This window comes from Chelonia mydas, chromosome 16 (assembly GCF_015237465.2).
Source record: "Chelonia mydas isolate rCheMyd1 chromosome 16, rCheMyd1.pri.v2, whole genome shotgun sequence".
Lineage (NCBI taxonomy): Eukaryota > Metazoa > Chordata > Testudines > Cheloniidae > Chelonia > Chelonia mydas.
In genome coordinates this window covers 14,176,082-14,204,079 of record NC_057857.1, presented here as the reverse complement: position 1 = coordinate 14,204,079, position 27,998 = coordinate 14,176,082, and the positions used below count along the sequence as shown (strand labels likewise).

The following is a 27,998-nucleotide window of genomic DNA, read 5'->3' as shown; positions in this document are numbered from 1 at the left end:
CTGATTGGGCTACAGTCATAGCAAAGACATGGCTTAAGTCTCTGGAGTTAGGGAGTAGCTGGCCAGGATCCCTCTGGCTGATCTAAGAGCATTAACAACAGGATCCAGAGTGGCCCCCATCCAGGCCTCAGCTGTGATGGAGGGAGGTCGCAGTCCAAGACCTCATGGCCGAAGAGCGTTCAAGGAAGAACAGTGAATGGGTGGTGAGTGGGAGGAGACTCCTCCGAGACTTCCCAGAGCTCCTACCCCGCAGAAGCGGGGACAGAATTGGGAAATTCCTCTGGAAAGTATCACAACAAAAGGAGTGAGAGTCACCCTCCCAGCGAAGCAGTGGGTCCAAGAACTCAGAGGGTGGGGGCTTTCTGACCCTCTCCCTCCCCACGGATTCCCGGGAGAGCACCTGCCCACCACTAGGAAACACAATGTGGCCGGAGTTTTGTTACGAACTGCTCTGTGCCCCATTGTGTGGTGACCCCGCCCTGCTCAGACCCAAGGGGCGCGGGACTGAGCAGGGTCACCCTGACGCAGGGTAGGAGAGGCTCCCTGATGAGTAAACAGAAGCGCCATACCTGCCTGGCTAGGCATTTAACCTCCTCTCCCCTGGAGGTGGCAATATGTCCCCTCATAAGAGCCAGGAGCTGGCATTCCCCACTGCAGCCCAGACAGTGACACAGCCACCAGGCTGGGGAAGCTGCTTTCACACCTTAGCGCTCTCCTCTGCCTCACGGTGCTTCTCCCCCTTTCTCTAGCTCCCCCCCGCCCCGGCTGCACTGTGAGAATGGTAGAGAGCCAGCTGTGTTTCAGCAGCCCGAGCCAGCGTGCCGACAGAAGAGCAATTGGACCCCAGGGCCGGGTGCGTGGGGGGTGTTGGCTGGGACACGCTGCCTGAGGAAATCCCCCTCCGCTGCTGGCAACATCTCTGCAGTCTGTACCAATGGGAACCGCAGCTGCTCTGCACTTGACCTAGGGGAATGGGCTGTGCAGAGGGTCATCTCGTTTCAAAACGGCTCAGGCTCTGCATCCCCCTGAGAAAAGCCATGGGGCCTGGAGCCAGCTCAGCCCACACCACCGTTGGCTCAGTGAGGAGTTCCCCCTGAGAAGGGGACCGAGGGATTCAGTCAGTCACCCCATTCATGCTCGTCGGGCCCCACCTGCTCTGTCCAGCAAGCTGGCGGCTGAAGGGACGAGCACAGAGTTTGCAGCTGAGAAGTTCCAATTTTTCATCTTGGCTTGGCCCCTAAACGAGTCTCTGAGCCCAAGTGGGTCTGCGTGACCTGGAGCAGATCACTCGTCTAATGACGTGAACCCACCACCAACGATTGCTACAGGGCTGGTGCTGCTCTCACTCCCAGACCTAGTAACCAGCCCATCTCCTCTGCTCCACCAGGCAGGGCATCTCCTCTGCCTCCCCTCCCCACGCTGAACCTAGGGCAGATGCTCCAGTACAATTCTGCTCACCATTGTGCAGGGCTCAGTCCCATCAACCCCACTCAGACACTGGCAGTCTGCAGGTGTGGACACACAAAACCATATTTAGCAGCACAGTGCTTGGCTGCAGAGTGTTGTATATAGGACGGCTGGAGCCAGCCCAGAAGAATACAGTGGTGCTGTAGGGCAGGGAAGGTCCTAGAGCTCCACAGAAAGACACAAAACTCCTATCTCCAGGGCGCTGGGCTGAGACATCCCTGTTCTGTGAGAGCAACGCACAACGGCACTGCAGCAGAAGTCAAGAAAGCCAGTGCTGGATACAGCTAAATGGGGAGAGAGATTTACCTACATCCATTGCAAGGGCTGGAGATAACTGGGAGTGAAGTCTTCTGGCTTCAGCACTGGGCACCTGGATTCTATTCCTAGCTCTCTTACAGACCGGCTGTACGACCTTAGGGAAGCCATTTCACCTCTCTATGCTACTGGGCTGTCTGCCTTGCCCCTGGTTACACTGAGCGCTCTCCAGGGCAGGGAGTTCTGTACAGTGCCTGGCATAATGGGGCCTCCCGGTGCTATGCAGCAAGACAATTCTGTTTGGAAACCCAGGTTTGGAAGAGATGTGAAGTGCAGTCCCTGAGCGTATGAGGACGTGATCCCATTACACTCTGCATGACACCAGAGGTGTCCCATATCCTGGCCCACTCTCAACTTGAGCATTTACTTTACCTGCCCAAATCTGCCCTGCAAATTCAAGTGGACGCAGCCGCCTTCTTCAATTCCTGCCCCAAGGCGACAGGCATCAATAGAAATCCCCCTATAGTTTCATGGGTAGACTCTTTGCCTCCTGTACCTAGAACTCCTGCCAGATAGCAGAGTACTGGTTGCAGCGTTTCCACCCTAGAAGGGGCTGCATTCCAGTGGTGCAGTGAGTGAAGGGATCTTGTTTGTGTTGACCATCCAGAACTAAATCCTGTCCTCACTTATGCCTTGGAAAGCCCCACAGACTTCAGTGTGGGTGCAGAGCTCAAGGGCAGGATGAAATCCAGAGTCTGGAAAGAACTAGGCTGGCTGCCATAAACCTCAGTTATTACTGACGGGAGCAGAGGAGGGGGAAGCCCAGTGACAGAGACTCACCTGTAACGGGGCAGAGAGAGGAGATATCAGTGAATAGCTTGGAGTGCAGAACTGGGCCATTCCAGTCTAAACTCCTGTGAATTCTCTCAAAGGGGTATAGAGAGACAAGGTGAGTGAGGTAAAATCTATCTTTTATTACACCAACTTCTGTCGGGCCAATAAAAGATACTACCTCACTCAGCTGGTCTCTCTAATATCCTGCGAATGACACGGCTACCGCTACACTGCATACATCCCAGCAGAGCAGGTCATTTGCCACTGTTAGCTGGGGTTTTTTTTAATAACCTGAAGGAGCCCAAAGCTTTATGAGTCAAGACTTACAGCCAACTTCCAGCAGGATGCCATCAAAGGAGACCCCCGCCTCACTGATGGCCTCGCAGATGTACTCTCCTGAATCCTCCTCCTGCACCGCCTGGAGCTGCAGGACCGCCAGATGGGCACCAAGCGGAGAAGATGCCACTTCTTGTTCCCCTGGACATGGAAAGATCCTGAACGTCAAACCTTTATTCCTCACTGCCTTAGCGCCGCAAAGCCCCTTCCTGCCTTCTCTTGCCGTCAATGGGCAAATCTTCAAAGGGATGGAGAGTTAGTTTGTTTGGATACAGAACTTGAGCCTGCAAAACTGAGCTGGAAATATCTCAGGAAGGTTCTTCCTCCCGCTCAGGGGATTTCCTGTATTCACTGCCAGGGCAGGCTAACATGGGGCATCCCAAACACAGAATGGTCCAAGCAGCCAGTGCAATGCAGTGCAGAATGGACTGCTGCTGGCTGGCAGGGTGGAGAGAGGTTCGGGGTCTCAGGAGTCTGTGGAGTGGAGTCCATCTGCAGGAAAGGGATAATGGACTGGGAGGAGCAATCTGTCTGTGTTAAGAGTAGGGGGGTAGTTAATATGCCCCTAGCCCCCCCCCCCCCCCCAAACTGTCGCACAGCTCACTTGAGTCAATTCCAGCCCTACCTTTGTACCATATGATCTGGGGAGGGGGTACCCCGGAAACGTGGCACTCCAGCATCGCATCTTCTCCCAGCAGGGCCTGCACAACAGGGGTCACCGCAGAGACGTGGGGAGATTCTATATCCAGGACACAAAAAGAAAAAGGCTCCAAATTTATTGCACGCTGGAGAGCACTTCACGAGTACGCACAAGATACCCCAGCACTCCAAAGGCAAAGGCCTCTGGCAAACTGTTCTGCAGAGACGCACTGCAGAGCTTGGCAACAGACCGCAGCTCCCCGTCTCACATAACCAGAGGATACCACACATCGATCGACTTTCGAACAATGAGAACTCATTCTTGATGCTACAATGAATCTTTCTTTTCCCTTGCCTGTCTGTTTAACATACGATTCCCCCAAGCTGCCCCAGCTCTGGTTTATGCCACCGATTCATTTTGCCAGACACTATTGACAGGGTGCCCACGGCATGCTAGCCACTTCACAGGTGGGTTTGAAGACAAGGTCTTGAAGGTCACACAGACATGCATTATTAATATTACAGCAGCGCCCAGGGCCCAATTGAGGCCCCATTGTGCCAGGCGCTGTACAATACATGGTGAGAGGCAGCCCCTGTCCCAGAAAGCCTATAGTCTAAATAGGCAAGACAAAGGATGGGAGAAAGGAAGGATTATTATTAGGGCTGTTGATTAATTGCAGTTAACTCAAGCGATTAACTAAAAAAAAATTAATCATGATTAATCATACTGTTAAACAATGGGATACCAATTGAAATTTATTAAACATTTTGGATGTTTTCTATATTTTCACATCTTGATTTCTATTACAACACAGAATACAAAGTGTACAGTGCTCCTTTATATTATTAATTTTATTACAAATATTTGCATTGTAAAAATGATAAACAAAAGAAATAGCTTTTTTCAATTCACCTCATACAAGTACTGTAGTGCGATCTCTTTATCATGAAAGGGTAACTTACAAATGTAGATTTTTTTTGTTATTTTGTTTACATTTACGGGAGATACTGCTGAGATACAACGTCACCTGAAAGCGAGAACAGACATTCGCATGGCACTTTTGTAGCCGGCGTTGCACGGTATCTATGTGCCAGATATGCTAAACATTCATATGCCCCTTCATGCTTTGGCCATCATTCCAGAGGACATGCTTCCATGCTGATGACGCTCATTAAAAAATAATGCGTTAATTAAATTTGCGACTGAACTCCTTGGGGGAGAATTGTACATCTCCTGTTCTGTTTTACCTGCATTCTGCCCTATATTTCATGTTGTAGCAGTCTCGGATGATAACCCAGCACATGTTCCTTTTAAAACACTTTCATTGGTGATTTGACAAAACCCAAAGAAAATACCAATGTGAGATTTCTAAAACTAGCTACAGCACTCGACCCGAGGTTTAAGAATCTGAAGTGCCACCCACAATCTGAGAGGGACGAGGTGTGGAGCATGCTTTCAGAAGTCTTAAAAGAGCAACACTCCATTATGGAAACTACAGAATCTGAACCACCAAAAAAGAAAATCAACCTTCTGCTGGTGGCATCTGACTCAGGTGATGAAAATAAACATGCATTGGTCCGCTCTGCTTTGGATCGTTATCAAGCAGAACCCGTCACCAGCATGGACGCATGTCCCCTGGAATGGTGGTTGAACCATGAAGGGACATATGAATCTTTAGCACATCTGGCACGTAAATCTCTTGCAATGCCGGCTACAACAGTGCCATGCAAATGCATCTTCTCACTTTCAGGTGACATTGTAAACAAGAAGCGGACAGCATTATCTCCTGAAAATTGTAACCAAACTTGTTTGTCTGAGCAATTGGCTGAACAAGAAGTAGGACTGAGCGGACTTGTAGGCTCTGAAGTTTTGCATTATTTTATTTTTGAATGCAGTTATTTTTTGTACATAATTCTACATTTGTAAGTTCAACTTTCATGATAAAGAGATTGCACTACAGTACTTGTATTAGGTGAACTGAAAAATACTATTTCTTTTGGTTTTTTGCAGTGCAAATATTTGTAATAAAAAATAATTATAAAGTGAGCACTGTACACTTGGTATTCTGTGTTGTAAATGCAATCAATATATTTGAAAAGTTAGAAAACACCCAAAAATATTTAAATAAATGGTATTCTATTATTGTTTAACAGCACGATTAATAGCATGATTAATCACAATTAATTTTTTAAATCGCGTGATTAATTGCGATTAATTTTTTTAATCGCCTGACATCCCCAATTATTATCCATATTTTAGAGATGGGAAACTGAGGCAGGGAGAGGTTAAGTGACTTGCCAAAGCTCACACAGAGAGTCTGAGAACTGAATCCAGATCTCCTGAATCCCAGCCAAGTGCCTTATCTGCAAGCTCATCCTTCTTTCCTGACTGAATATCTTACTGGAGAGATGACAATTCTGAATGTGAAATGAACAGTGGCTCTTTATAAAGACAGAGCAACTTCCTTGAGAAGGGACTGTAATTAACTATTGACTCTTTGGATGTACATTTTCCCCTCTCTTTTTTATATAGGTCCATTGCCTGGTTATTTTATATTTTGAATGTTCAAGATGAAGACTAATGTTTTTTACTTGTTCTCTTCCAATATCCTTGTGTTACATCCTGATGTTGTAATCTGGTTACTTGGTTTTTGGTTGGTATGTCCTAGCCAGTGAGACACTGGGCCAACCATAACGGTGCTTCAGGATTGTTATTAGGGAGGTGTTCTGGAAACGTGCGTTTCTGATCTTATCTTTCCGTAATAGATAAAGATGTGTCCGAAATTTTCCTGGGAAAATGATTTGCCTTGAAATATCCCAGGAAAAAGCGGGGTGCTTTGGAAATGCTGCGGAGAGAGCAGTCGTGTTGAGTTATTATTGTAACACACTGTTATTGATCATCCTCAGGGCACCAGTTTCTTGAGCCAACACAATGCCTGAAGGGAGAATGAAGGTAACATGGAAGGTAACGAGGCGCGTTATAAATCAGGGGAGGTTCTGAACAGAGCCTGATGAGGAGGGTGGAGCACAACCTTGTTAACAAGGGACTTGACACAAAAGTTCAAGAGTCCGAACATGCACCCACCTAAGGAAAACACCAGGCATTCAAACCAGCTGTGTCCTGTCTACACAGAGGCTCAAGGAACGAGAACAGCACAGAGGAGGGGCGAGGACAGGGATGAAGGAACCATAAGACACAATAGATAGGTTAATCTTAACCAGACCCTGAAACCAGAAAACATCAGCAGCGTTTTGCTGGGCAGCTCTCTGCTCACACCGCGTTGCTCCTGAAGGTGATGACTTTAATTTTCAGTAAGACCCTCCAGTTCTCCCAACAAGTCCCTGGGGGAATGAGTAACCCCAGGTAAGGGAATCCGCCATTGCAGGCCTCCCTTGGGACTTTGTTGACGACGGCCGCGATCCAAAGCCCATTCACGTCAATGGATCAGGCCCTAGAGGAGTATTGCAAGCATCTGTCTATAGCAAAGTGATCCCAAAGCCAGTGGTCTACCACAGTCCTCTTCAGAGGCCCTATTCTCTAGCGCCTTTTCTTATGGGTTTGTACAGTGCCTGGCACAGAAGGGTCCTGTCCACGAATGGACCTCCTGCGCATGACCACAATACAAACAATATTAGTAATGCCCCTCCTGGCTAAGAGCCTGATCCAAAGTCAATGGAGTCTTCCCAATGGAGATTCTGCCTTAGGACAAGCTACAGGAGCTGGTACCTGTGTACTGTAGGATTACTGTCTGCTCATCCCATCCAATCCGACTGGCAGCAAAGCAGCTATAATTCCCAGCATCCTCAGGGACAGCCTCCTTGATTATCAGGGTGCCCTGAGCATCTATGACAAACCTAGAACAAGAAAGAAAAGAGCAGGGGTGGGGGGAAAGGTCACCATGAAAACAAAGCTCAGAAAAAGAAGAAAATAGAGCATGACTTGCCCTAAAAAAATCTCCTTGCACTTTTCCCAAATAAAAAGTTAAAAGGGGAATTCATAGGTCAAGTTTGGCCCTTAACAACAAAAAAAAAAAAGTAACAGACGGATCAGCTACAGCAGAAACGAGGCCTAACAACTAAAGCAAATGTTTCCATGAATAAGAAAAAAAAAATCAGAACGTTTTTTACTTTTTTTGGTTTTCTGCAATTTAAGTAAAAAACCACACCAAAAAAAATGTCCAGTACTGTGTTCGTAGCCTAAATCTTTGCAACATGGCGCTAGTCGGGGAGCCTGAAAGTGAAATTTATCAGAAACTGACAATAAATAAAGGTCAAAAGTAAGTTTATTTCCATTGTTCCTCCCCTCCTTGCACGCTACAGAGCATGAAAAGTCACTTTGATTTTAACACGCTTTCACAGCCTCCGCAACCTCCAGTGTTATTAGCAGCAGAGATAAGGAAGCATGGTTTTTTAAAATATATTCATTTTAACTAGACCGAGCCCTTCTAATCTCTGATGTGCAGTTCATATCATTTCCTGCCATTTCCCCCTTTTCCCTTTATCAGCCCTCTCCAGGCACATGAACCATCAGAAATCCTTCTCCGGTTGCCTGTGGGGACTCATTTAATAGCCCCCACCCCAAAAAAAAACAAAAAAAAAACAGCCCGACGCAGTGAGCAGGCCGAAGAGAACAAACATGACTCAGCCAACGCCTCCGAGAGTGGAGATCCCCCTTAAGCCCAGGAGCAGATGGCAAGTGGGTGCAGCTCTGCCCCTCCAGCATTGCAACAGTCCCCAAGAGACAAACTCCTCCATTTCATGAGGTCAAGGCCCAGCCTAGACTAAACACTAACGCATCAAACCTCTATCACGGAACTGGCCACACCACCGCTGCCCCAGCCCCTTTACCAGCACGAGGTGGATTTGTAGCATAGCCTGGGGCTGCAGCCACGTTTTGTAACCTGCCTAAAAGCTTTGGTCTGACCAAGCCGGCCTCCGCCTGCAGGAGGTCTGGAAACAACAATAAAAGCCTTATACTCAATACCCTTTGGCGTGCACGGGGTGGAAAAGGTGCCCCCTTTCCCTCCTCGTCCCCCACCGCCCACCCTCATGAGTCTGAGGCTGCTCTGCTGAGCGGGGCTGACCCGCGGCAGTTTGCATCGAAGCCCAGGAGCGAAGCGGCCGAGGCTCTGATAAGCTAACGTTACCTGCCGTCCTTTTCCAGGGCTCGGTCCCACCGTTTCCAGGAGATTCGGGGCACAGGGTGGCCCAGCGCCGTGCAGTTGAGCCTCACCTCCCCGCCCCTGGTGAACGACTGCGAGCTTGCGGCCACCCTTACTCGAGGCGCCTCTACACACAGAGAAACACAACGCGGGTCAGACACCAGTCACCTGCTCCCAGCTCCAGAGGCCCAATTCCTGGCTCTTCCCCTCCTACCGCAGAGAGGGAGCACAGAGCTAGCGGAAGGTGGTAAAGGAACAGTGGCCAAGAGCAGTGAAACTGGTGTGGAAGAAATCAAATCCTCTCCCTCTGTTCGGATGCAGTAAGTCAGAGACAATTTTCATTTCAAGCAATTGCGGGGGAGACTGCAAGTCAGGAGTTACCCTGGCCTTAGACAAGACTCCGAACAACAAGTGGTTTATCACAAATATTTATAGTTTTCGTTACATGCATTGACGAATAGCAATTGCACTTTGTTTACACATTTTCAGTCCTGATGTCTTATTATTATTAACGATTTTCTGCTACCACTACATTCTATTTTGTCTAAAAACAAGGTCAGACAGCTTAGCAATTTTCCATACGCTTTCCCCAGTCCTGCTTTGCAAGTCTCGTGTTATTAGGGTTAAAGTTAGCCTAACTTTTGCCCTGTTTCTAACAGAACCAAGGTGGCTACACTTAAATCTCTTTCTCTCACTTCCTACTTCCACACTGGGCTTCTGGAACGGCAATGTTCCTCAGGTCCAGCCTTGCCATTGCTGGGGCTACAGGCCATACGTTGTTGCTCCCTCCAGCCTTACAATTGAATGAGGGGAGCAGTGTGGTGAAGCGGTCATTATAGGGTTAACTGGGTTACTCAGCGCAGTAGGGGGTGCAGCCAAGCTCCACCCTTCCCTTACGTCCTGTTCAGTCAGTGGGAATATTCCCCCCATAACTCTCTTGGGATGCAGTCAAATAAAGCAGCAAGTTCCCAGCCTGCAGTCCTGCCACTAGGCTGATCTATGGCTTGGGGAGCTTGCAAGGAAGCAGGGGACCCAGAAGAGCAGAGACTCAAAGAGCAGAGACTTGCTTTGCTGATCCATCAGGCCAGCTCTGATCTTGGTGACAAGTGACTTTCACAAAGCACTGGGGATGCCACCTCCTGCACTGCTTCTGCTCATATAAACCCATACAGGATGACACAGATCCTTCCAAACAGACCCTTTGTAAGACTCTTGGATCTGTGGCGTACCCTGGAGAAGCAACCGGTACGTTCCCCCCACTTCAGCTCAGACTCTAAGGGATTTCAGGCCCAGCCAAGGACAGGTAATCGCCTCAACATAGGGCTCAGATACTGCATGGAGACAGGACAGCTTACCCTGAACAAAGAGCCAGATGGAAGCATTAGCTGTCCCATGGCTGTTGCTTGCAGTGCATTCGTACCGGCCACCATCATCCAACTGAACACTGACAATCTCCAGCGAGAGGTTCCGCAGGACCCTCACCCATCCCTCGTCCAGCTGCAGCACCTTCCCATCCCGGCTCCAGGTCAGATTATAAGCAACGTCTCCTGACACTGGGCAAGACATGATCACTCCTTGTCCTGGCAATGCAGTGATGTTCCTAGGGGGCACCAGGTACGGAGGCGGCTCTGCATGGGGGAAGCAAACAGCGGGCTCCAATTATCCAGGCTGCTGACCCCCATTCACCCCACTGGAGTGAGTCCCAAATTCTGTCATTCAGAGGTCTCTAACACTGAAGTGCTGAGTTTGACCATTAAATATTGGAAGCAAAGCCCAGGGGCGGAGTCCTCATTGCAGCATGCTCTGTGGGCGATTGGGCTGAGGCTGTCACCTGCCCGAGTTGCCCCCCGCCATCCTCAGTACTGACCTGTGACAGAGAGGTAGCCGCGAGCTCGCGCTGCCCCAGCTTTGCTAACAGCTGTGCACTCATAAAAACCTTCATCGCTTCCGGAAACCACAGGGATCTCCCAGCTGCTGGTCCCAGAATCCCTGGGGAAAAAACCAAAGAACCTCCCTGAGACTGGAGAGGAAGACACCCGGCTCTCCTCTTTTGGCACTGGCTGAGATTTTCACAAGCACCTCATCATTTACAGTGCCTTAATTGTGGGGAGCCCCACTGAAGGCACCTTCAAGGGGCCAGATTGGCTGAAAGCAGAATCTCCGGGGTTTTTGACAACTGGACCAACGCTGGGATTTTTCCTAAAATCTCTCCCCCGTGCAGCAATGACAGGGGCACTAGCATAGACAGGGTGCTTGGGGGTTTATCTCCGTGCTGTCTAGACCTGCTTAGAGCTGGGTTACTTGGCACGGAGGCCCCCACTCTCTCCACTGCTCTCCCTAGCAGCAGTGGTAGATCACAATTCACACGCAGTTCCTTTTACCCCTGCATCCCAAGTGTGTGTCCTTAGCCTGCATGCAGGCTGGAGGTTTGGGGGCTCACGTGTAAAGACTTTTATCTTGCATTTTGCTGCAGAAGGAATGAGGAACCCACTGCTAGCACACTGAAAACCCACTGTGCTGTGTCACGGAGTACCAAGAGAAGTCACGGAGTACCAAGAGAAGCCGCTGTCTGAGTCAGCATGACAGCAGCGACAGCAGGGAACAAGCAGTCCATGAGGTCTTCAGGGCCTCAGTGGGAATTCTAATTGGAAGGGAAATTTCCCACTTGGTCCCCTGAGCCACGTGTATTCTTCACTCTACTGCTAATACATGGACTTCACCACCACAATCTCAAAGGAAGCAGCATTCCAGTAACTCCAAGTGTCCAGATTGGATAGTGGAGGGCAGCCATACCCACCCCCCAGAGAGCAAGCCAGATCCACTCTATGGAGACAGATAGCAAAGAGTAACAAAGTGGCTGTCATGCCGGGACAGAGCCATTGGTCCATCCTGCTGGGGGGAACCTATCTCTAATCTCAGCTATTGAAGGTACGTCCAAAGAACATGCAAGAACGTATGGTGTAATGTTATGCCATGGAACAAATACCTTCCTGTCCCCCAAGCTGGACATCATTTTGTGCCCTGGAGCATGAGGATTGCTAGCCCTTGTAATTAACATCCTAGCCAGAGCTACCTATATTTGTATGTGACTAATGTGGGTTTGGGGAAATTTACCAAGTAACTGACTTACTGCAGTAGAGCCTGAGACTTACGTGAAAAGTTGATCCTTTCCAAGCATCTCCCCACCATGGCTGAGCTTCAGTTGGAAGGGGATCTCGCTCTGGGCAGAGCAGCTGATCAGCAGTGACTGATTGTGATAAGCCTGGATTTTACTGGGCATGTTCACTTTGGGTAGACCTGGGTGGTGGGGACAGGCATGGGGTAAAAAGAAAGAGAAAGAGAGAGAGAGACTCCCTAATTTTCAGAAACAGAACATTGAAAATTTGATTAGGGAGAGGAAAAAAAAATAACCATGAAAAAAACCAAACTGGACCCCTGTGTTGAAATGGAACGGTCTTTCCTTTAAAGAATGAGCAGCCCCTGACTGGCTTTGTCCTAATAACTCACTATAAGAAGCTAAAGTTAGGGCCTCATTCGGTAAGGCACAGGTCCTGCTGTAATGAAGTTTACCTGCAGTATATTCTGCAGACATTAGATCTCTGTGTGCTCTATAGAGTACTAGAGAGGGTGTGGTTCTGGTAAACAATGGAGACGAAGCTGGATCTCAAAGCTGTGTAGAAACCTGTTTGTTCATCGTTCTAATTGCAGCTGTTTGGGTTTAATAAATACCTCCTGTCTGCGAAAGGCTGTGATTCCATAGTCTATTATGACACTGGCTACTCCTCCCTCTCTGGGCAGTTATATCATACATATCACTGCAATACCTGCTTCACCCCTGCTTTCAAATAGCAGCCTCACACCTTGAGCCACATAGGACAAGCTTCTCCCTAACCTTGTCTGTACATTTATAGTAAACGTGTAACTGGCTATGCCTCCTCAAAACAGAGCAGGCAGCTACAAACCCTTCTTCCAGAAGAGGGCTAGGTTTTGTGCTCCTGGAAAGAAGTTGGACAGATGAACCCCGCAAGGTAGGTGGGGTTCTACCATGGAGGGAGTATTAGAGAAATGTCCGTTCAGAACCTGGGACATTACACCTACCTCCAGCCCTTTCCTGGGTGATTTCAGGTACCTGCTTGTAAGAGGAATAAAAGCTGGTTGGCCTATTCCCGATGCTACTCTACGAGCTACAGAAAGGCATCAAGCCAGCAGCTCCAAACCTCTTCCCGCTGGGACCGTACAAGCCAGAGTTGCTCACCTGGGACCACACTGGTGTAGGCAACGCCCGATACACGCTGCAATGGGTGTCCATCTGGGTCTTCCCCTGTCACTTTCAGCAAGAAGCTTCCCATGGGTGCCTGGAATTGGGGTCCCACCCAGAGCTGGCTGGAGGAGTCATTGGAGAAAGGCCGCATCGGCAGGGAGACGAGGGGCCGGCCAGAGCTGTCATACAGCTCCACGCCCTTCAGGTGCCCTGGAGGCTCCAAGCCAGTGCAGTTAATCAGCACAGAGACAGGAAGCCCTGCAGAGACAGGGGAAGGCAGCGGGGAGAGCAAGGAATGGGACTGCATCCAGGACAGTCATTGTAAAGCACTGTGACCTTTCCTCTCTGCTGCAAGCATCACCCCTATTATTCGGCAGCTGGGATCACTGCTTTCCATGCTCATCTCATCGTTACCTTGGGCTCCCCTGCCTGTCTGCAGCCTCCTGCTGTCTCATTTTATACTTCGACTGCAGGCTCCTTGGGGCAGGGACTGCGTTTGTTCTACGTTTGTACAGCGCCTAGCACAATGAGGCCCTGCTCTATGGTTGGGACCCCTAGGCACTGCCGCCGTATAAACAATAGTGCCTGCTGGCTCCAGGCTGGATTGCTGCAACACGCTCCACTCAGAGCTGCTCCGAAGGCCACTCGAAGCTTCAGCAAACGTGGAACAGAGCAGCTTGCCCCAGAGCCCAGCAAAGCAGCGGGAGCCCACTTATCTTCGGCTCCATTCGCTCTCTAGCACGCCGCGTCTTACGGACCCCACTGCCCCCTCCACACACACGCACGCGCGCCATGGGAAGAGCAGGAGGTACCATGCACAGGCCGCTCTCTGGGGTGGTTTAGGTCGAATGTAGGTTGGTGGGAAAAGCTGGCTCGGAAACGGATGGCGCTGACGCCCGTGATTCTCACTGAGTGGCGGCCGCTGCTCTGGATCTGAAAGCAGCAAACAGAGAGGTCACATCATCAAGTGTAGAAAGGGAGTAGCTCTGACTCCTGAAGCTGCCCACCATGCAGGATCAGGGGGTAGGGGAGAAGGGAGAGGCTGCAATAAGCCGCAGACAGACCTTTTTAGTAGCCTGCATTCTGGGCAGGCACACACTTCCTTCTGCAGCCCCGGAGAGCCACAATGGGATCGGAGTGACAGAACGAGTGGAACCGTGGGGGGAATCTTTATGTTCAGTGAGGCCAAATTCTCTGTTGCAAATGGGAGCATTTCCATTACTTCAATGGAGTTTCACCCCGACACCAGTAGAGAAGCTGGCCCTCGGACTTTTAGAGTTGACTTCAAAGTGCCCTTAACCAATTGACACCTTCCTGAGAAGTCCCATGCCCCTATTTATTCAGGGCACTTGGCTTTCCTTAGAACCCCACGAAGTATTCCCGGTGGCCAGCCCATTGCCTTCCAGAGTGGAGCTGGTGGTGGAAGGGGAAAACCCAGCCCCTGGGTCAGCCTCCCTTCCTGCATCAGGGCCGAAGTTATCACAAGGGACCCAGCTCCCAGAGGGGGCAGGGCACTAGGGAGGCAACACTTGGGTGCTACAGCGAAGGGTGCCCAGGCTGGAACCAGTTAACGAGGCAGCTGCAGCGTCTCCACCCTAGAGAGGGGATAGACCCTGGGGAGCAAGCTGGGGACGAGACACCAAAGTTGCATTCTATACATTTCTCCACGTCTCTTGGCACGTGGAGAACCTCTCAGGCAAAGGGGTTTGCCTGCTCTAGGATCTGGCCTAGATAGGCCCCTGGCCCAGCAATTCCTTTCGCTTCCATCCTACCTTGACAGACCACACGCCCGGCCGGTGAGGCTTGACGGTCAGCACCTTGGCGGAATTCAGGATGTTGAGGTGTTCCTCCAGGCCCCGGCCTTTCTGAAGGATCTTCCCTGGACCGGCAAGCAGAATCCTTGGGTTAGCGCCTCCTGCTTCCCGCTCACCCGTCCCAGGAAGGACGGCCCACCCCCGCTACATCCAATAGTTGGTGGCTTTCCAACAAGCCATGCCCGATGCATCTGCCCATTACGACCCGCCCAGGACAGAGGAAGGCAGAAGCCCAGTCTCCGAGTTGCCCGTTCTCGGCAGGAGTCTGTTTGCATCACAGCCTCCAGGGCCGCCTTCTGCCCATAGCCCCGAGTGGCTAGCAGCGGGCTCAGCATTGTATTCCCACACCTGACAAGCCCACAAAGCTTTCTCCTCCCACCAGGTTTTAGCGCCACTTCTGACATTACGGCTCCCTCCACAGACCCTGTGCCCCTGGAGAAAGCAGCCCCGGATCCCAGCTCTCTCCAACCCAAGCCCTGCCACACTAGCTAGCCGCTCCTTTTCCATTTTTGCTGGAGGTTGCTCATCTTTCCCTCACCCTCTTCTCTAAGGAGAGACACCCATCCAGCCCGCTGCCCTTCCTCCTCCTGCGTATGACCACACATCCACCTACCCACATTTCCCTCTGCTCATTCTAAACCCTCAGTATTCACGGCCTCTCGGTCCCTTCCACGGGACCCGGTCAGCTGGGAGGGTCTCTCGTTCACCCATGCTGCCTATCTATCTGCACCGCTGCCTTCCCAGCTCCGAGCCCCCATATCACTTCTCTTTAACCCTCATCCTCCTGGTCTCCCTCGTGTCCTCAGCGCTCTCTGCAGGTCGTTTGCTCACACCGTGCGTTGACAATGCTTGGGGAAAGCCAGCCACGTGGGGTAATTTCAGTGGCTAAGGAGCAGTTATTGTCAATCAGCAGTTGTCAACTGACAGCTGGGAAGAAAAGCCCGGAAGGGATAGGGGAAAAGCAGCTCTTACAAAATTAAAGTATGAATTTAACATGGCAGAGGGGAAGGGACACACTTGGGAGCTTAACGAGGTCTTCGCAGCTCGTTACTTTTTGCTGAACAGATTTTTGCCCTGTGGCTCGTCTCCCTCAGTGCAGCTCAGCTTGGTTATTTCCTGGCCTCAGTCTCCCATTCGCTCATCAAACGAGCCCCTGGTCAGGTCCCCAAAAGGGACTGAACTCCGGACCTTTTTAGCTCTAAACCCCAGCTCTCTGCTGCTTGGGCCAATGGACCCACAGCTGGCATAGGCTGCTCATTAGGCTCTCCCCATAGCCGGAACTGTCCTCCCCCTGCCCGAGGTTGGGACCCGCTTGCTGACAATGCCCTGGGACATACCTGCCGGATCCCTGACTTCGATCTCTGGAGCGGGGCCGCTCACGGAGATGGTGACTTCCTTCAGGCTGGGGTCAAAGGGAACCAGCCAGGTGTGCTCTCCCCCCTGCTCGTGGTCTGTGGACAGCAGGTGGACTTTGGAGGCCTGGATAGCCTCTTCTACCCATTTCAGCACCTACGGGGCAGAGAGGGTGACATGGAGCAGGGACGTAGGACTGGAAGGTGCCTCAAATGCGCAACGCGGTCCCCTCCTATCACAGGCCACCCCACCGTAAACCCAGGATGCTCTCTGGTGTGCCGGGATGCACAGACATTGAGATATTGGGCGGGGGCCTGCTGTCAGGGCTGTTGCCCCTGGTTACCTCTCCCCCGAAGGTGCAGACGTGGTAAGAGTCCAGGCACAAACTAGGGGGGGGATACACACTGTACGTATACAGAGATTAGTTCAGTCACATGAGCAGGAGGGACCAAGCCTTCTCGAGATTCACCATCAAGATCTTGAGCAACAACTCAACTGGAGGGCAAGGCCTGGCTCCTCCAGCCCCATGGGAAAGCCTTTAATGGGCACCGCACCCCTCCCCAGCCATCCTGGTGCCATGAGGTGCACATCGTGCGCTCTCCCACGGGAAGGAAAGCAGGCTAGGAAGGGCACAGACCTGTATCAGAACCTGCACCATGCCCAAGGGCCGAGACAAGCGCATTTGGACAGCCCAGTATATGCAACATGGGGAGCTCCTGGGACGCTGCAGGGTGGGGCTGAGCAGGGGGGCGGTGTGCAGGGGAGATGGGACAGCCAGAGCAGACAGCACAGGACAGAGCCAGGCTCCTTAGCATGTTTTTTGCTCCTCCCCCCCTTGCTCACACCTACCCCTCCCCCCCTGCTCACACCTACCCCTCCCCCCCCCACCCCCCCCCCCCCGCTCACACCTGACCCTCCCTTTCCCCTTCAGTTTCACTCCTTGCACCGTTTTCTTTGTTCCAGTAAAAAAAGAAAAACAACCTGCTTGGGAAGTCCTGCAGGGGATCAAGTGCCAGAGCCCAGCCCCTGCTCCCTGTGGGCCCTGCGCCCAGAGAAGTGACAGGACCGGGGGCAGGTTAGATATGGACACAGAAATCCAGCTCCGGTTCCTCCCCTCGCCCAAGGGAAGAACCAGTCTAAGGGAGCCCCTCAATCTCCAGAGCGGAGCTCAGCTGGCAACAGGAAACTCCTGACTGGCTACCAGTGCTGACCCCAGCCTGCTCCTAGCCAGAAGGACGGTGCAGGACTTCGGGTGATTGCAGTCCCAGCTCCTGGCACTCAGGAGACCTGGATTCAACTCCACGCTCTGTCACAGGCTTGAGTGTGACCTTGGGCAAGCGACTAGTCTCTGTGCTGCGCTTTGCCACCTGTGCAATGGGGCCAATAGTCCAGCCCTACCTTACAGGGGGTGGTGACGATAAATACACTACAGGCTGCGGGATGCTCAGGGAGTGGGGTACCATTACTTTGGTAACAGGGACCCGCCTGAGTACCATAGATAGCACGTCACACCTCATACACAAATGCAAGATACAACGGCATTTACTGGTCCCATCGGTCCCTGCAGCTGGGTCCAGAGAATGGGAACAAGGAAACCAGTCTTTGCACAGAATTAAGGGCCAAATCCTCAACCTGACAGGGCTCCAGTGATTGACACGGCATCTGAGGATCCAGCCTTAACTGTTTATCCCGAACATGCTGTTTTCCAGGTGCTGGAGCAGGGAGGGAGGCAGGGTGCAGGAAAAGGAGACAGCAGCAAGGGCTGATCCTTTCCAGTTACAAAGCAAACACACACACTTGCTGATGTTAGAGGAATTAAAGATTCTGGTGTAATTGTAATTGCCAGATGGCTCCCACTCAGCCGCTCGGAGCAGATGAGTGATTAGCCCGCCCCTTGCCCACGGGAATACTGTGCAAGAGCCAGCCGCCAGGAAGGGGGGCGGAAGGGAGGCAGAAGGAGAGCTCACCGCTCCAAATCTGTTGCTGTTAATAGTTAGACAGACGCTGGGCTCCTGCTCTCCAAGCGCTTCACAGACCGGCCGGGTCAAGACCGTCAAAGGCAGGAGTCTAAAGTCAGGCTCCATAGTTAGGGACCTGTCTGATTTTCAAAGGTGTGGAGCCCCCAACAGCTCCCACCGCGGTCCTGGTTTTAAGGTCTTGGCCTTACTCCTCCACACCCCAGGGGTGGTATCGTCTCCATGCTACAGACGGGGAAATGGAGGCCCAAAGAAGTGGAAGCACTTAACCCAGGATCACGCAGCTAGCCTGCGAGGCAACCAGAAACAGACCCCAGGTCTACAGACTCCCAGGCTCCTGCGTTAGCCCTGAGACAACCATCTTCTTCAGTCCCCTGGAGCAGGGACAGGGGATTAGATGGGCACTGAGGCTTTGCTCCTGAATGCCCAAACCTCCAGGAAGTCCCTAAGGGATAACAATCCATGGCACGTCAATCTAAGCCACTAATGTGACGACAAGTAAAGACAAAAGAGCCTTGCATTGCTAACTTGATGAGGCCACCTGAACTAAAGGGGATCGACAGCATCAAGCCAGCGAAGGAGAGAGGCCTCTGATCATCATGATCTTATCACGCCATCCCAGCCACCCAAAACATAAAGGAGACTGTGAAAACCATCCAAGTCTTCCATTCTCGCAGGCAGGGTCGTTGTAGCCGCGCTGGTCCCAGGATACTAGAGAGACAAGGTGTGGGAGGTACTAGCTTTTATTGGACCAGCTTCTATTGCGGAGACAAACAAGCTTTTAAGCTACACAGAGCTCTTCTTCGGACCTGGGAAAGGTACTCGGAGTGTCACAGCTAAATACAGGGTGGAACAGATTGTTTAGCATAAGTTAACACATATTTCAAGGGACCATGCAAGGTGAAGTGGGCCATTAATACCCCTCCAGTAATCGGGGCGGGGAGGGGTGTAAAGGCTGGGGGCTGGGTTATAGATTGTTGTAATGAGCCATAAATCACGTGTCTCTGTACAGCCCATGATTTTTAGTATCTAGCAAAGTTATGAATTTAAACTCCCAGGCTCATCTTTCGAAGGCATTGGGCAGGTTTCCTTTGCGGACGAGGACTGAGAGGTCAGATAGGGAGCGATCACTCTGTGAAAAGTGTTCACCCACAGGTGACAGGGCGTTTTTGTCTTTTATCGTTTCTCTGCGCGAGTTCATTTGAGAGCACAGATGCTCACAAGTAACAAAATTCAGGTCTTTTCCACTCACCTCCTTCACCTGTTGTTTATCCAGATGGAATATCTGCCCAGAGCTGGTAGCCGCAATTTCTTCGTACACTCGATACCCAGGGTGGCTTCTGTCCCCGCAATCCCCCGTTAGCACGAACACAACCTGCCACAGAGAAATGCACGACGGCAAACCAAGTCAGAAGAGACTCCAACCAGCCATCCTCACACCTCCCCCACTGGCAGCAGGTTGGCATGTGCCAACTACAAGGTGAACAAACAGTTACGAGCGTGCTCCGGGTCTATATATATATATGTCAAGAGCTAGCCAACAGAAAACGTACCAGCAGACGGAGGTAAAGAATACATGGCATTGTTTATAGGTTTTATAGGACCAGTACAGTTGGGTACTGTTGTGCTTTGCAAAAGGCTTCCTTTGCATGGCTCTTCGCCACCTTGTGGGCTCTGGGAGCGGATGTTCAGTGGCTCCTGGGTCACAGAGAAGGGACATCTCCTGGGAACGCAGCTGCAAGCCCGTAGCCGGACTCTCACCTGGGACTGTTTGTGCTGCAGGAGCTGCAGCAAGTCCTGCTTGCGCTTGTAGTCTTTGGCCCGAGCGTCCGAGAACACGTAGATGAACGATCCCGGGTGCGAGACCTCCACAGCCAGCTGGATGGCTCCGACGCTCATCTCCGGGCAATCCCCTCCGCCCTGCAGCCAAAGAGCCCATTAGGAAACCCGAGTAATCCTAACGGAGCCCAAAGTGAGGGCTGCAGGAATCAACCTGGGGTGGGACGCCATTTCCGTGAGGGAGGGGAAAACTTGCTGAGACCACATGCCCCATCACGATCACTGCCTCACCTTCCAAGAGCTCAGTGAGCAATGCCTGCTCTGCCTGGGCATATATCCTGAGCCCGGAAAGCCCCTAGTGCGGACAGGCACAGTTGCCATTTGACTGGCAGTGCTTGGACACAGGTAGGCACCACAGGTGCAAACAGCAGCGCCACCTGGCTGCACAGGTGCCACGTCACAGGCTGCTGGAATGAAGCTAAAGGCAGGAGCCGCACTCGGTGTCCCACCCTGCGCTTCAGGAACGCTAGGGAATCCCAGCAGACTCGTGCCTTTTTCAGACACCAAAATTCCACTTCTGAGTCGCTTATAAAGGGTTAATAAATGATCAATCGATGTTGTAATCAACAGTTAATTATAGACCGTCACAGAGACCAACAGGTTGCTGGTAACCATCTTTAACACCTTCGACTGACGTGCTGGTGACCTCGGATAACACACACTACTCCTGCCTGTAACCCGCTTGCAACCCCGAGGAATCATTCACAAATGGACCCTTCATGCAAAGCATGCGCAGTGCAAACATATGGTGACTAGAGATGCCAGCTCCTGGTGGCCTCCAAGGCAGCTCAGCAACAGAGTCATCCAACCTCCCAGGGCTTCCCAGCCTTCCCTCCAGTGTAACAGTTTCACCTCACACACAGAGGAAAACAGAATCTAATTGCCAGCTTTCCTACGGGCCTGGGAAGAGACGCTCATTTAGGGGCCTCCAGCTGACGTAGACCATAGAGAGGGGAGTTCAACAGACCGCTCAGCTATAACCAAGCCATGCCAGGCAGCCGGTTATTACTTACACAATAATAATACAGAATATCTTGTATAGCACTTTGCACCTCGAAGGACCCTAAAGATCACGTCCTGTTCTCAGAGCACAGAGATAAATGCATCATTCAAGGTTATGAATATTTACGCACGAGTCACTTCCTCTGTCGCCAAAATGCAGCTCTCTCTGCAGTGGAACGCAGTGGCTGTATAACTTTCCGTTTCTGACAGAAATATTCAATTTATTGCATCTGAAGAAGTGGGGTTTTTACCCACTAAAGCTTATGCCCAAATAAATCTGCTAGTCTCTAAGGTGCCACCAGACTCCTCCTTGCTTTTGTGGAAACAGACTAACACGGCTGCCCCTCTGATATTTATTGGTTTTGGTTTTTCAATCCAAACCTGAACGTTTTTAGTTTGGGGGTTTGCAGTAAAAACCTGAACATATCTGGGGGAAATATTCAATGAAAAAACAAACAAACAAAAATTGTTTTCAGCTAAACTTTATGTGGGAGGGAGAAAAATCATGTCTGAAACAACTCCAGTAGCTCCCCAAGCCGGACCCTAGGCAGGACCCCTGCTCATGCAAAGAGCTCCCAGCCAGGATCTAGAATAACCAGGGGCGGGCAAGATCTCAGGTCTAAGTCTCATCCAAAGATGGTACCTGCAGCAACAGAGCCCCCCCCGACATCTTGCTGGGGCACTGACCACACCAGGCCCCCCCACTGCTCCCCAAGGGTCTCTCCTGACCAGCGCAGAGCTGCTCTGTGCTCTCCCCCACCCCTCAGGAGCCTAAGGCACAGCATGCGCGTTGGGAGCAGGTCGGGGGCATCGCCAGGACATTCCCACACCTCAGCTATTCTCCAATGAGGGGCAGCTGGGCACACCCTGAGGCTGCTCCACATCTGTGCTGGGAGTTGAACTTGTCCCCAGCAGCACCAGCATTAGCCCCTCTCTTTCCCTGCCCGGGGCGTAGAAATGTATCTCCCTTAAGAGTGACAAGTGTCACCAGAACTCCTTGCTGCACCCAGTCCGCACGTGGCAGGGAGGATCCAGGTAGCGCTGCTGGAGGATGCTCCTAGTTATTTTTAAAGGTAATGACAAAGCCGAATTCTTTCCTCTGGCACTGGCTCCATGGCTGCTTGGCTTAGGAGTTACGCTCCTTGGCACCTGGGGCTTCTTTGCCACCCGCTAAGGGTTACATTCCAACCAAACAAGCTGGGTTTCCGAACTGGCCACACTCGGGTTTCAAATACCAGTTGCCATAGGCCACTAGCCAACAATGTACAGATATTAAGATGAGGCAGTCAACTGTACCTGAACGTAGAGACCTCTGAGCTCTCTCTGGAATTCCTCGGGATCTGCTGTGAGGGTCGCTGGTCCAACCTCTGCCAAAGATATCGAGACAGCAGATATCAGTGCTTCCTCCTCTCTGGGCACAAGTCTGCAATCTTCCTTCTCTCTCTCCCTCATATTAAGTTTCCCTATATCAGCCTCACTAGGCCTATGAAAGAGACAAGGTGGGCGAGGTAATATCTTTTACTGAACCAACCTCTGCTGGTGAAAGAGACAAACTTCCAAGCTACACAGAGCTCTTCACCCGCCTTGTCTCTCTAGTATCCTGGGCCCAGCATGGCTACAACACCACCGCAAATACCAAAAGGCCTGTGTTAGTTCCTGCCTGTCCTCAGAAACCTGCATCAGCAACTGTAGCTTTCTTTCAAAGAACACTCCCTTGCCATTGGACGAACGCTGGGTCTCCTTTACTGGGCTGGTGGATGCTGGCTCGGCCAGTCTGTGCTTTTCCACGGTGGCCACCATCCCGGGTGGGATTGAGAGGTAATCTCCCCTCCGGAGTCCCAAAAGAGCAGCCCTGTAGTGGGACACTTTCTAGATTACAGGCTATTTAGGTCTCATCCACATTGAAGCAGGACTGTGTTACGCCCCCATGCGGCTTGGTCTTGCAAAGGGGACCAAGCCAGGCACTCAGGCACCAAGCCAGCGCTGAAGGCCAGTCTGCAGCTTCGCTGCTCTGGTACCAGAGCTAAGGAAGTTAAAGCCGGCTCGGGCAGAGCACGCCCCGCGATGGCAGCGGAGACAGACCCTTTGTTGACAGAGGGTTGGAATTCAGGAGCTGCTGGCTCACGCCACAAGAGCAGATTCCATCACACTTAGGGTATGTCTACACTGCAGGGAGACACCCGCAGCTGGCCCATGCAGCTCTGGGACTCTCCCACTTCACAGGGTCCTATAGCCCGGGCTCCAGCCTGAGACCAGATGTCTTCATTGCAATTAAACAGCCCCGCAGCCTGAGTCAGCGGGCACAGGCCCAGCCATGGGTTTTTAACTGCAGTGTAGACATACCCTCATTGATGCAGCAGGCATCTCCCCATGTGTGCGATGCCCTTACACTGTTAACACTCCTCCACTCCAGGCCTTGCAGCTTTGGGTGAGATGGGGGATACCTTTAAAGCCTACTATTCTGCTAGTGGCTAGAGCAGGGCAGGTGGATGCCCAAGCTCCCGGGTTCTACTTCCTGGCTGTGTCCCTGGGCATGTCACTGCAGCCTTGTCTACAATGAGAAAACGCATCACGCTGACACATTTTAACTAATGTGGCACTAAACTCAACTCTGCCCTAGAGTTAACCACGACCAGCTCCTCACACGTTATTAAAACATGACTGCCCTTGTCCTCGTTAAAGGCAAAAATCACATTTTGCATCAAGTTAGCTAAAACAAGTTAGTTAACACAATGCACTTCCACAGGTCTACTGTGCCTCAGTTTCCCCACTGCTCTCTGGGGGTTAAGAGAACCTACCTGCCTCATAGGAGGGCCGTGAGTTTTAGTAGAAGAGATCCTCAGATGAATGATGCCACGTTTAGGTGCAAAGAGTCATCAGCACACCGAACTCTGGCTCGGCACCAATGAGCTGGCCAAAGGCACCCCTTCCCTAGACCGGTTCTCTCTGGACATGAGACAGGCTCAGAGGCCTCTGAAATAATGTCAGTGCTCTGACTGACTTCCACAGAGACTGGAAGACTTTTCCTTCAGCTTAACGGGAGAGACAGCCAATTTACCCGGCCAGGGTGCTCCAGTTACAGCAAACCAGACGCCTGGCCTGACGAGGGACCTTGCAGCCAGACGAGTCCTGGCAAGAGGTAACCCCATCTGTTTCCATGCAAACAAATAACTATAGCAGGACAGAGGTACCACAGGAGCTGAGGACTTCCCCCAGCCCCGTCCACCATGCCCCATCCTCCCACGCCTCCCAAGCCATTTCAGCTCTTTCCTGGATTGACAGAGACCCTCTGCTTTACAGGTGCCCTTTGTGATGGCAATGAGAGGTAATCACCCTTACAAAGCCCAAGGAGGGCAGCTCTAGGTCCGGTCTACACTGTAACCACTACCATACCAGAGGACACAGGTGCAGCCCCGGAATCCCTCCATTCTTTTAAAAGATGGTTGGCCTTGCAACATAGACAAGGCCGATCAGCACGGAAACCAGGTTACCAGACTGGGCTACAGCCTTGGACTGTAGCCTGGCTCCAGGACACAGCTAACACGCAGCTTAGTCTGGCCTAGACGACAAGACCGAGCCCTGTTGGGTAGTTATTAGTGTGAGGGCAGGACCTTGGCTATGGTGTGATGGCAACAATGCACAGCACGTGCAGAGCAGACGCTGTGGGTATGAAACTTCCCAGTGTGGAGCAGCATGGGACAGAGAATGGAGGAACGGGAACTTGCTCAGTCCCCAAGTATCCCCATCTGGATGAGCCACAGAGTCAATTAATTTATCTGGGTCCATCCCACAAGGAAGAGTCACGTCCGGTACCATGAGACATTCCATACACAGGACCATATTAAATGGAGTCCACTTAAATCACCTGGGCTAGAGTTCCTTGGGGCGCCGTCTCCAACGGTAACCAGTGCAGAAACACGAGCTGCCTGGATTTAATGGACAAGCCACCTGTTCTCTCTGTTACAAAAGACAGATGCATCCCCACAGACCAAGTGGATGCTAGGCTGTAAAGAGGGGCCCTGTTTCTATTTTAAGGAATGTACACAACCGATAGATGCCGGTTCATTCTAAAAATCCATTTAGTGCTTCTGACAGCTTCTCCTGCTGTCTTCAGTATTTTTAATTCAAATGTTCCTTTCTTCAGAATTGCTATTTTCTGTATGAATTTTTGGCAGAGAGCTTGTTCTTATTTGGTATGAATGATTAGCACCTCATGGATGTGTATAAAAGCAAGAACCAGTAAGAGGAGAAACTTTCATCTTTATTTAACTTAGAGCACTGCTTCCTTGTTTATTATCAGAGTTCAAATAAACAATTACGACTTCTATCCCAGTAGTTTTCTTCAGATAGAAAGACCTCAAGCTGCTCTACAAACTATACAGCTATAAGGCCTCTCTTCACCCATCCACTAAAATGCAGCCAACTCTGGGGTAGATCACAGTAACTGGAGCCGCGCATAGCAACAGTAGTTTAGGACATGATGCGAAGTGTATCATCCAGCAGAAAATGCAAAAGAGGATTTTTAGGGAAGCAGGATGTAATTAACCACATTAGAATATGGCCAGGGTCCTCAGAATTAACACCATAATTAATCCTTGTGAAAAGTGACCTGTCCTCATTAATGCTCACAAGGATCAAGGTTCACATCACAGCCAGTATACACCACTTGCACTACTCTAGGGCCCTTACCATCTCGCTGGTTCTGTGCTGGCTGGAGAAGCCTACAAGGAAGCCTGGGGTCGAATTCAAGCTGCTGGCCCAAGATAAAAGCCAAGTAGCCTTGTCTTCACTGCTATTTTAACCTGCGTTAGCGGACGAGTTAAGGACACACTTCTGGCCGTGCAGACACATCCTTGACTGCGTCACCAATACCCCCCTCCTGCCCTGCAACACCCAGCCTCTCTGAGGTCTTCCTTCCAAGGACAGAGCTGCCCCAACCCTGCTCCAGGTACGGGACTGGAGGAAATTGCAGTTCAAGCTGCATGGCTGTGAACTAAGCAAGGACCTGAGGCTAAAGCAATCTAAATGGGATGGTAAGGTGAGGAGAATCAGCTGCGGCAGGAATCCCCCAGGATCTGGGGAGGCTTGTTAGAATTACTTCAGGAAATTGGCAGCTTCCATCTTAGGCCCTGGCTGTCTGGGTCAGACTGATGCTTTTCAAATTTAAACTGATACTTTCTAGCCAGCGAGTCAGGTCCCAATGATTCTAGCCATATTAGCCCAACCCTGCTCTGGCTGTGTTTGGAGCATTTACCTCCCAGCTTTCGCTGTGCCTAACAAGGCTGAAAAGCTGAGGATCAGAAGGGGGACAACAGGGCAGGACAAAGTTGCCTTGAAAGGGTGGGGGACTTTGATCCTTACTAAACGCAGCTCTGTCAGTTTTCATACTGAGCCAGGGTGAAGGGAACCACATGATACTGCACATGTCACCAGTGTTTCCTATTGGATCAGAGTCCCAGATCCTCCGTACCAGGCCTTTTACGGGACCAGAACCCAGTCCCCAGAGTGAAATGGTCTCAGTGTGACTGGAACCAATGGCCCTAAATTAGTGCAACGCAATGTCTTGTGCAAATGGGTCCCATATTTTGTAGCATTTTTCATATTGGACCAGAATAATTGATTCTGGCTTAATGCAACACGGTACTTTGTCTGGACCAGAACCATGGATCCTGGTTTATTGCACTGCATTGCCCTGGACCAGAACCATGGGTCCTGGGTCAGCGCAATGCATTGTTCTCAGCAGGATTAGCGTGAACCGGAACCGCCTTACCTGGATCATGAAAGGGGATCAGAGCATAGTTGCTAATGACTTTTGTACTCCTGCTGAGTGTCCGCTCCAAGATCCGGGATGCTCCATCCATCACCTGCACCAGGTCGTCGTACATGGAGCCAGTGACATCAAAGACAAAAGCCAAGGTGACCCCTCCAGAATCAGAGGTGGGCTCTCCAAGGCTAGAGGCCAGTAGCAGCCAAAGCCCCAGGAGGAGCCCTGCTCTGTGATGCATGGCTTGGGAGTCTTCCAACGCACAGAGACAGGTAACCCCTCTGCTCCTGCTCCTGCCTGGAGACATGGCCCCCCAAGCCTTTGCGAGATTCCTTCCTCGGCTTCCTTCGTGCAAAATGCTCCTTCTCCAGTTTGTCCCCAGAAGAGCTGAGAATCTCCCCACAACTCTCCCTACCCCCAGGGCAAGAACAATCCCGTGCAGAGAAATCAGGCTGCCTTTTCCTTAACTACTTCTAGAGGGGCAGAGGAGAGCCCCCAGCTGCAGGCACAGCTCCCCCCAGCCTTCCCATTCATTCCTGGCTGCTCCCAGACATGCACTGAAACAAGTCAACCAGCTTCCAGTGCTGCTGGGCTAGTGTCCCTTTGCTAGAAGGTGCCCTCCTTGGGGGTGGGGGGACAAGACAAGGCCAGCCCTTGGAAGAAGTGCAGCCACCAACAGCTGCATGAAGGAAAATCCTCCAAAGTTCAACTTTTGCAAGGGAGAAGAAAAGCGCTTTCTGAGCAACTCCCCTGGTGAGGCGGTGGGTGGGAGCTGGAGGAAGGGGCGATTGGAAGCAGGTCCTAAAGCCCACATTATTCACTGAAATACTAGCCTGTTCGTCTCCCCCACACCCCGACTCAAACACTCCTCTCTCAAGCCAGCAGCCACAGGCTGAATGACACAGGGGGTCAGAGGAGGACACGGGGCAAGCAGCTGAATGGATGTGGGGAGACTGGCCAAGAAGGGAAGATGTACAGGATGAGAGGACAGCTGGATGTTCGCTGAGATGTAAAGGGAGCAGCCGATGAGGCCACTCCAAGCATACCAGGTGCATTCCCCTGAAAACACAGAACTGGGCAGATCTCTGGTGCAGCTTGAGGAGGCTGGCTGGATTCTCAGCACAAATGGCAGACACAGCCCCACAGCTAGAAAGGCCCGTAGGATGACTTAGATGTGCATGGCCTGGGAAGGGGGGTGCAGGAGAAAGCCACACTACCAGCCTCCAAGCTGCAGCCCACAGTAATATCTTACAAATGGTAATGCAAACACAGAGAAATGTAGAACAAGGGGTGGGG

General features: G+C 51.4%; 1 protein-coding gene across 1 annotated transcript in view; it reads right to left on the bottom strand.

Moving 5' to 3' along the window:
- The window catches only part of HMCN2 (hemicentin 2), a 110,790-nt gene extending 83,405 nt beyond the window's left edge, over positions 1 to 27,385 (bottom strand). The window contains exons 1-15 of the mRNA XM_043530492.1: positions 26,709 to 27,385; positions 22,235 to 22,305; positions 19,859 to 20,017; positions 19,350 to 19,472; positions 16,106 to 16,277; positions 14,727 to 14,833; positions 13,767 to 13,887; positions 12,949 to 13,212; positions 11,846 to 11,990; positions 10,561 to 10,682; positions 10,049 to 10,321; positions 8,679 to 8,820; positions 7,259 to 7,386; positions 3,518 to 3,631; positions 2,884 to 3,033 (exon numbers count right to left, since the gene is read on the bottom strand). Of these exons, the coding sequence (XP_043386427.1) occupies positions 2,884 to 3,033; positions 3,518 to 3,631; positions 7,259 to 7,386; positions 8,679 to 8,820; positions 10,049 to 10,321; positions 10,561 to 10,682; positions 11,846 to 11,990; positions 12,949 to 13,212; positions 13,767 to 13,887; positions 14,727 to 14,833; positions 16,106 to 16,277; positions 19,350 to 19,472; positions 19,859 to 20,017; positions 22,235 to 22,305; positions 26,709 to 27,009 (2,392 nt within the window). The 5' untranslated portion in view covers positions 27,010 to 27,385. The remainder of the gene's footprint in view (positions 1 to 2,883; positions 3,034 to 3,517; positions 3,632 to 7,258; positions 7,387 to 8,678; positions 8,821 to 10,048; positions 10,322 to 10,560; positions 10,683 to 11,845; positions 11,991 to 12,948; positions 13,213 to 13,766; positions 13,888 to 14,726; positions 14,834 to 16,105; positions 16,278 to 19,349; positions 19,473 to 19,858; positions 20,018 to 22,234; positions 22,306 to 26,708) is intronic.
- Between the last annotated feature and the right edge of the window lie 613 nt (positions 27,386 to 27,998).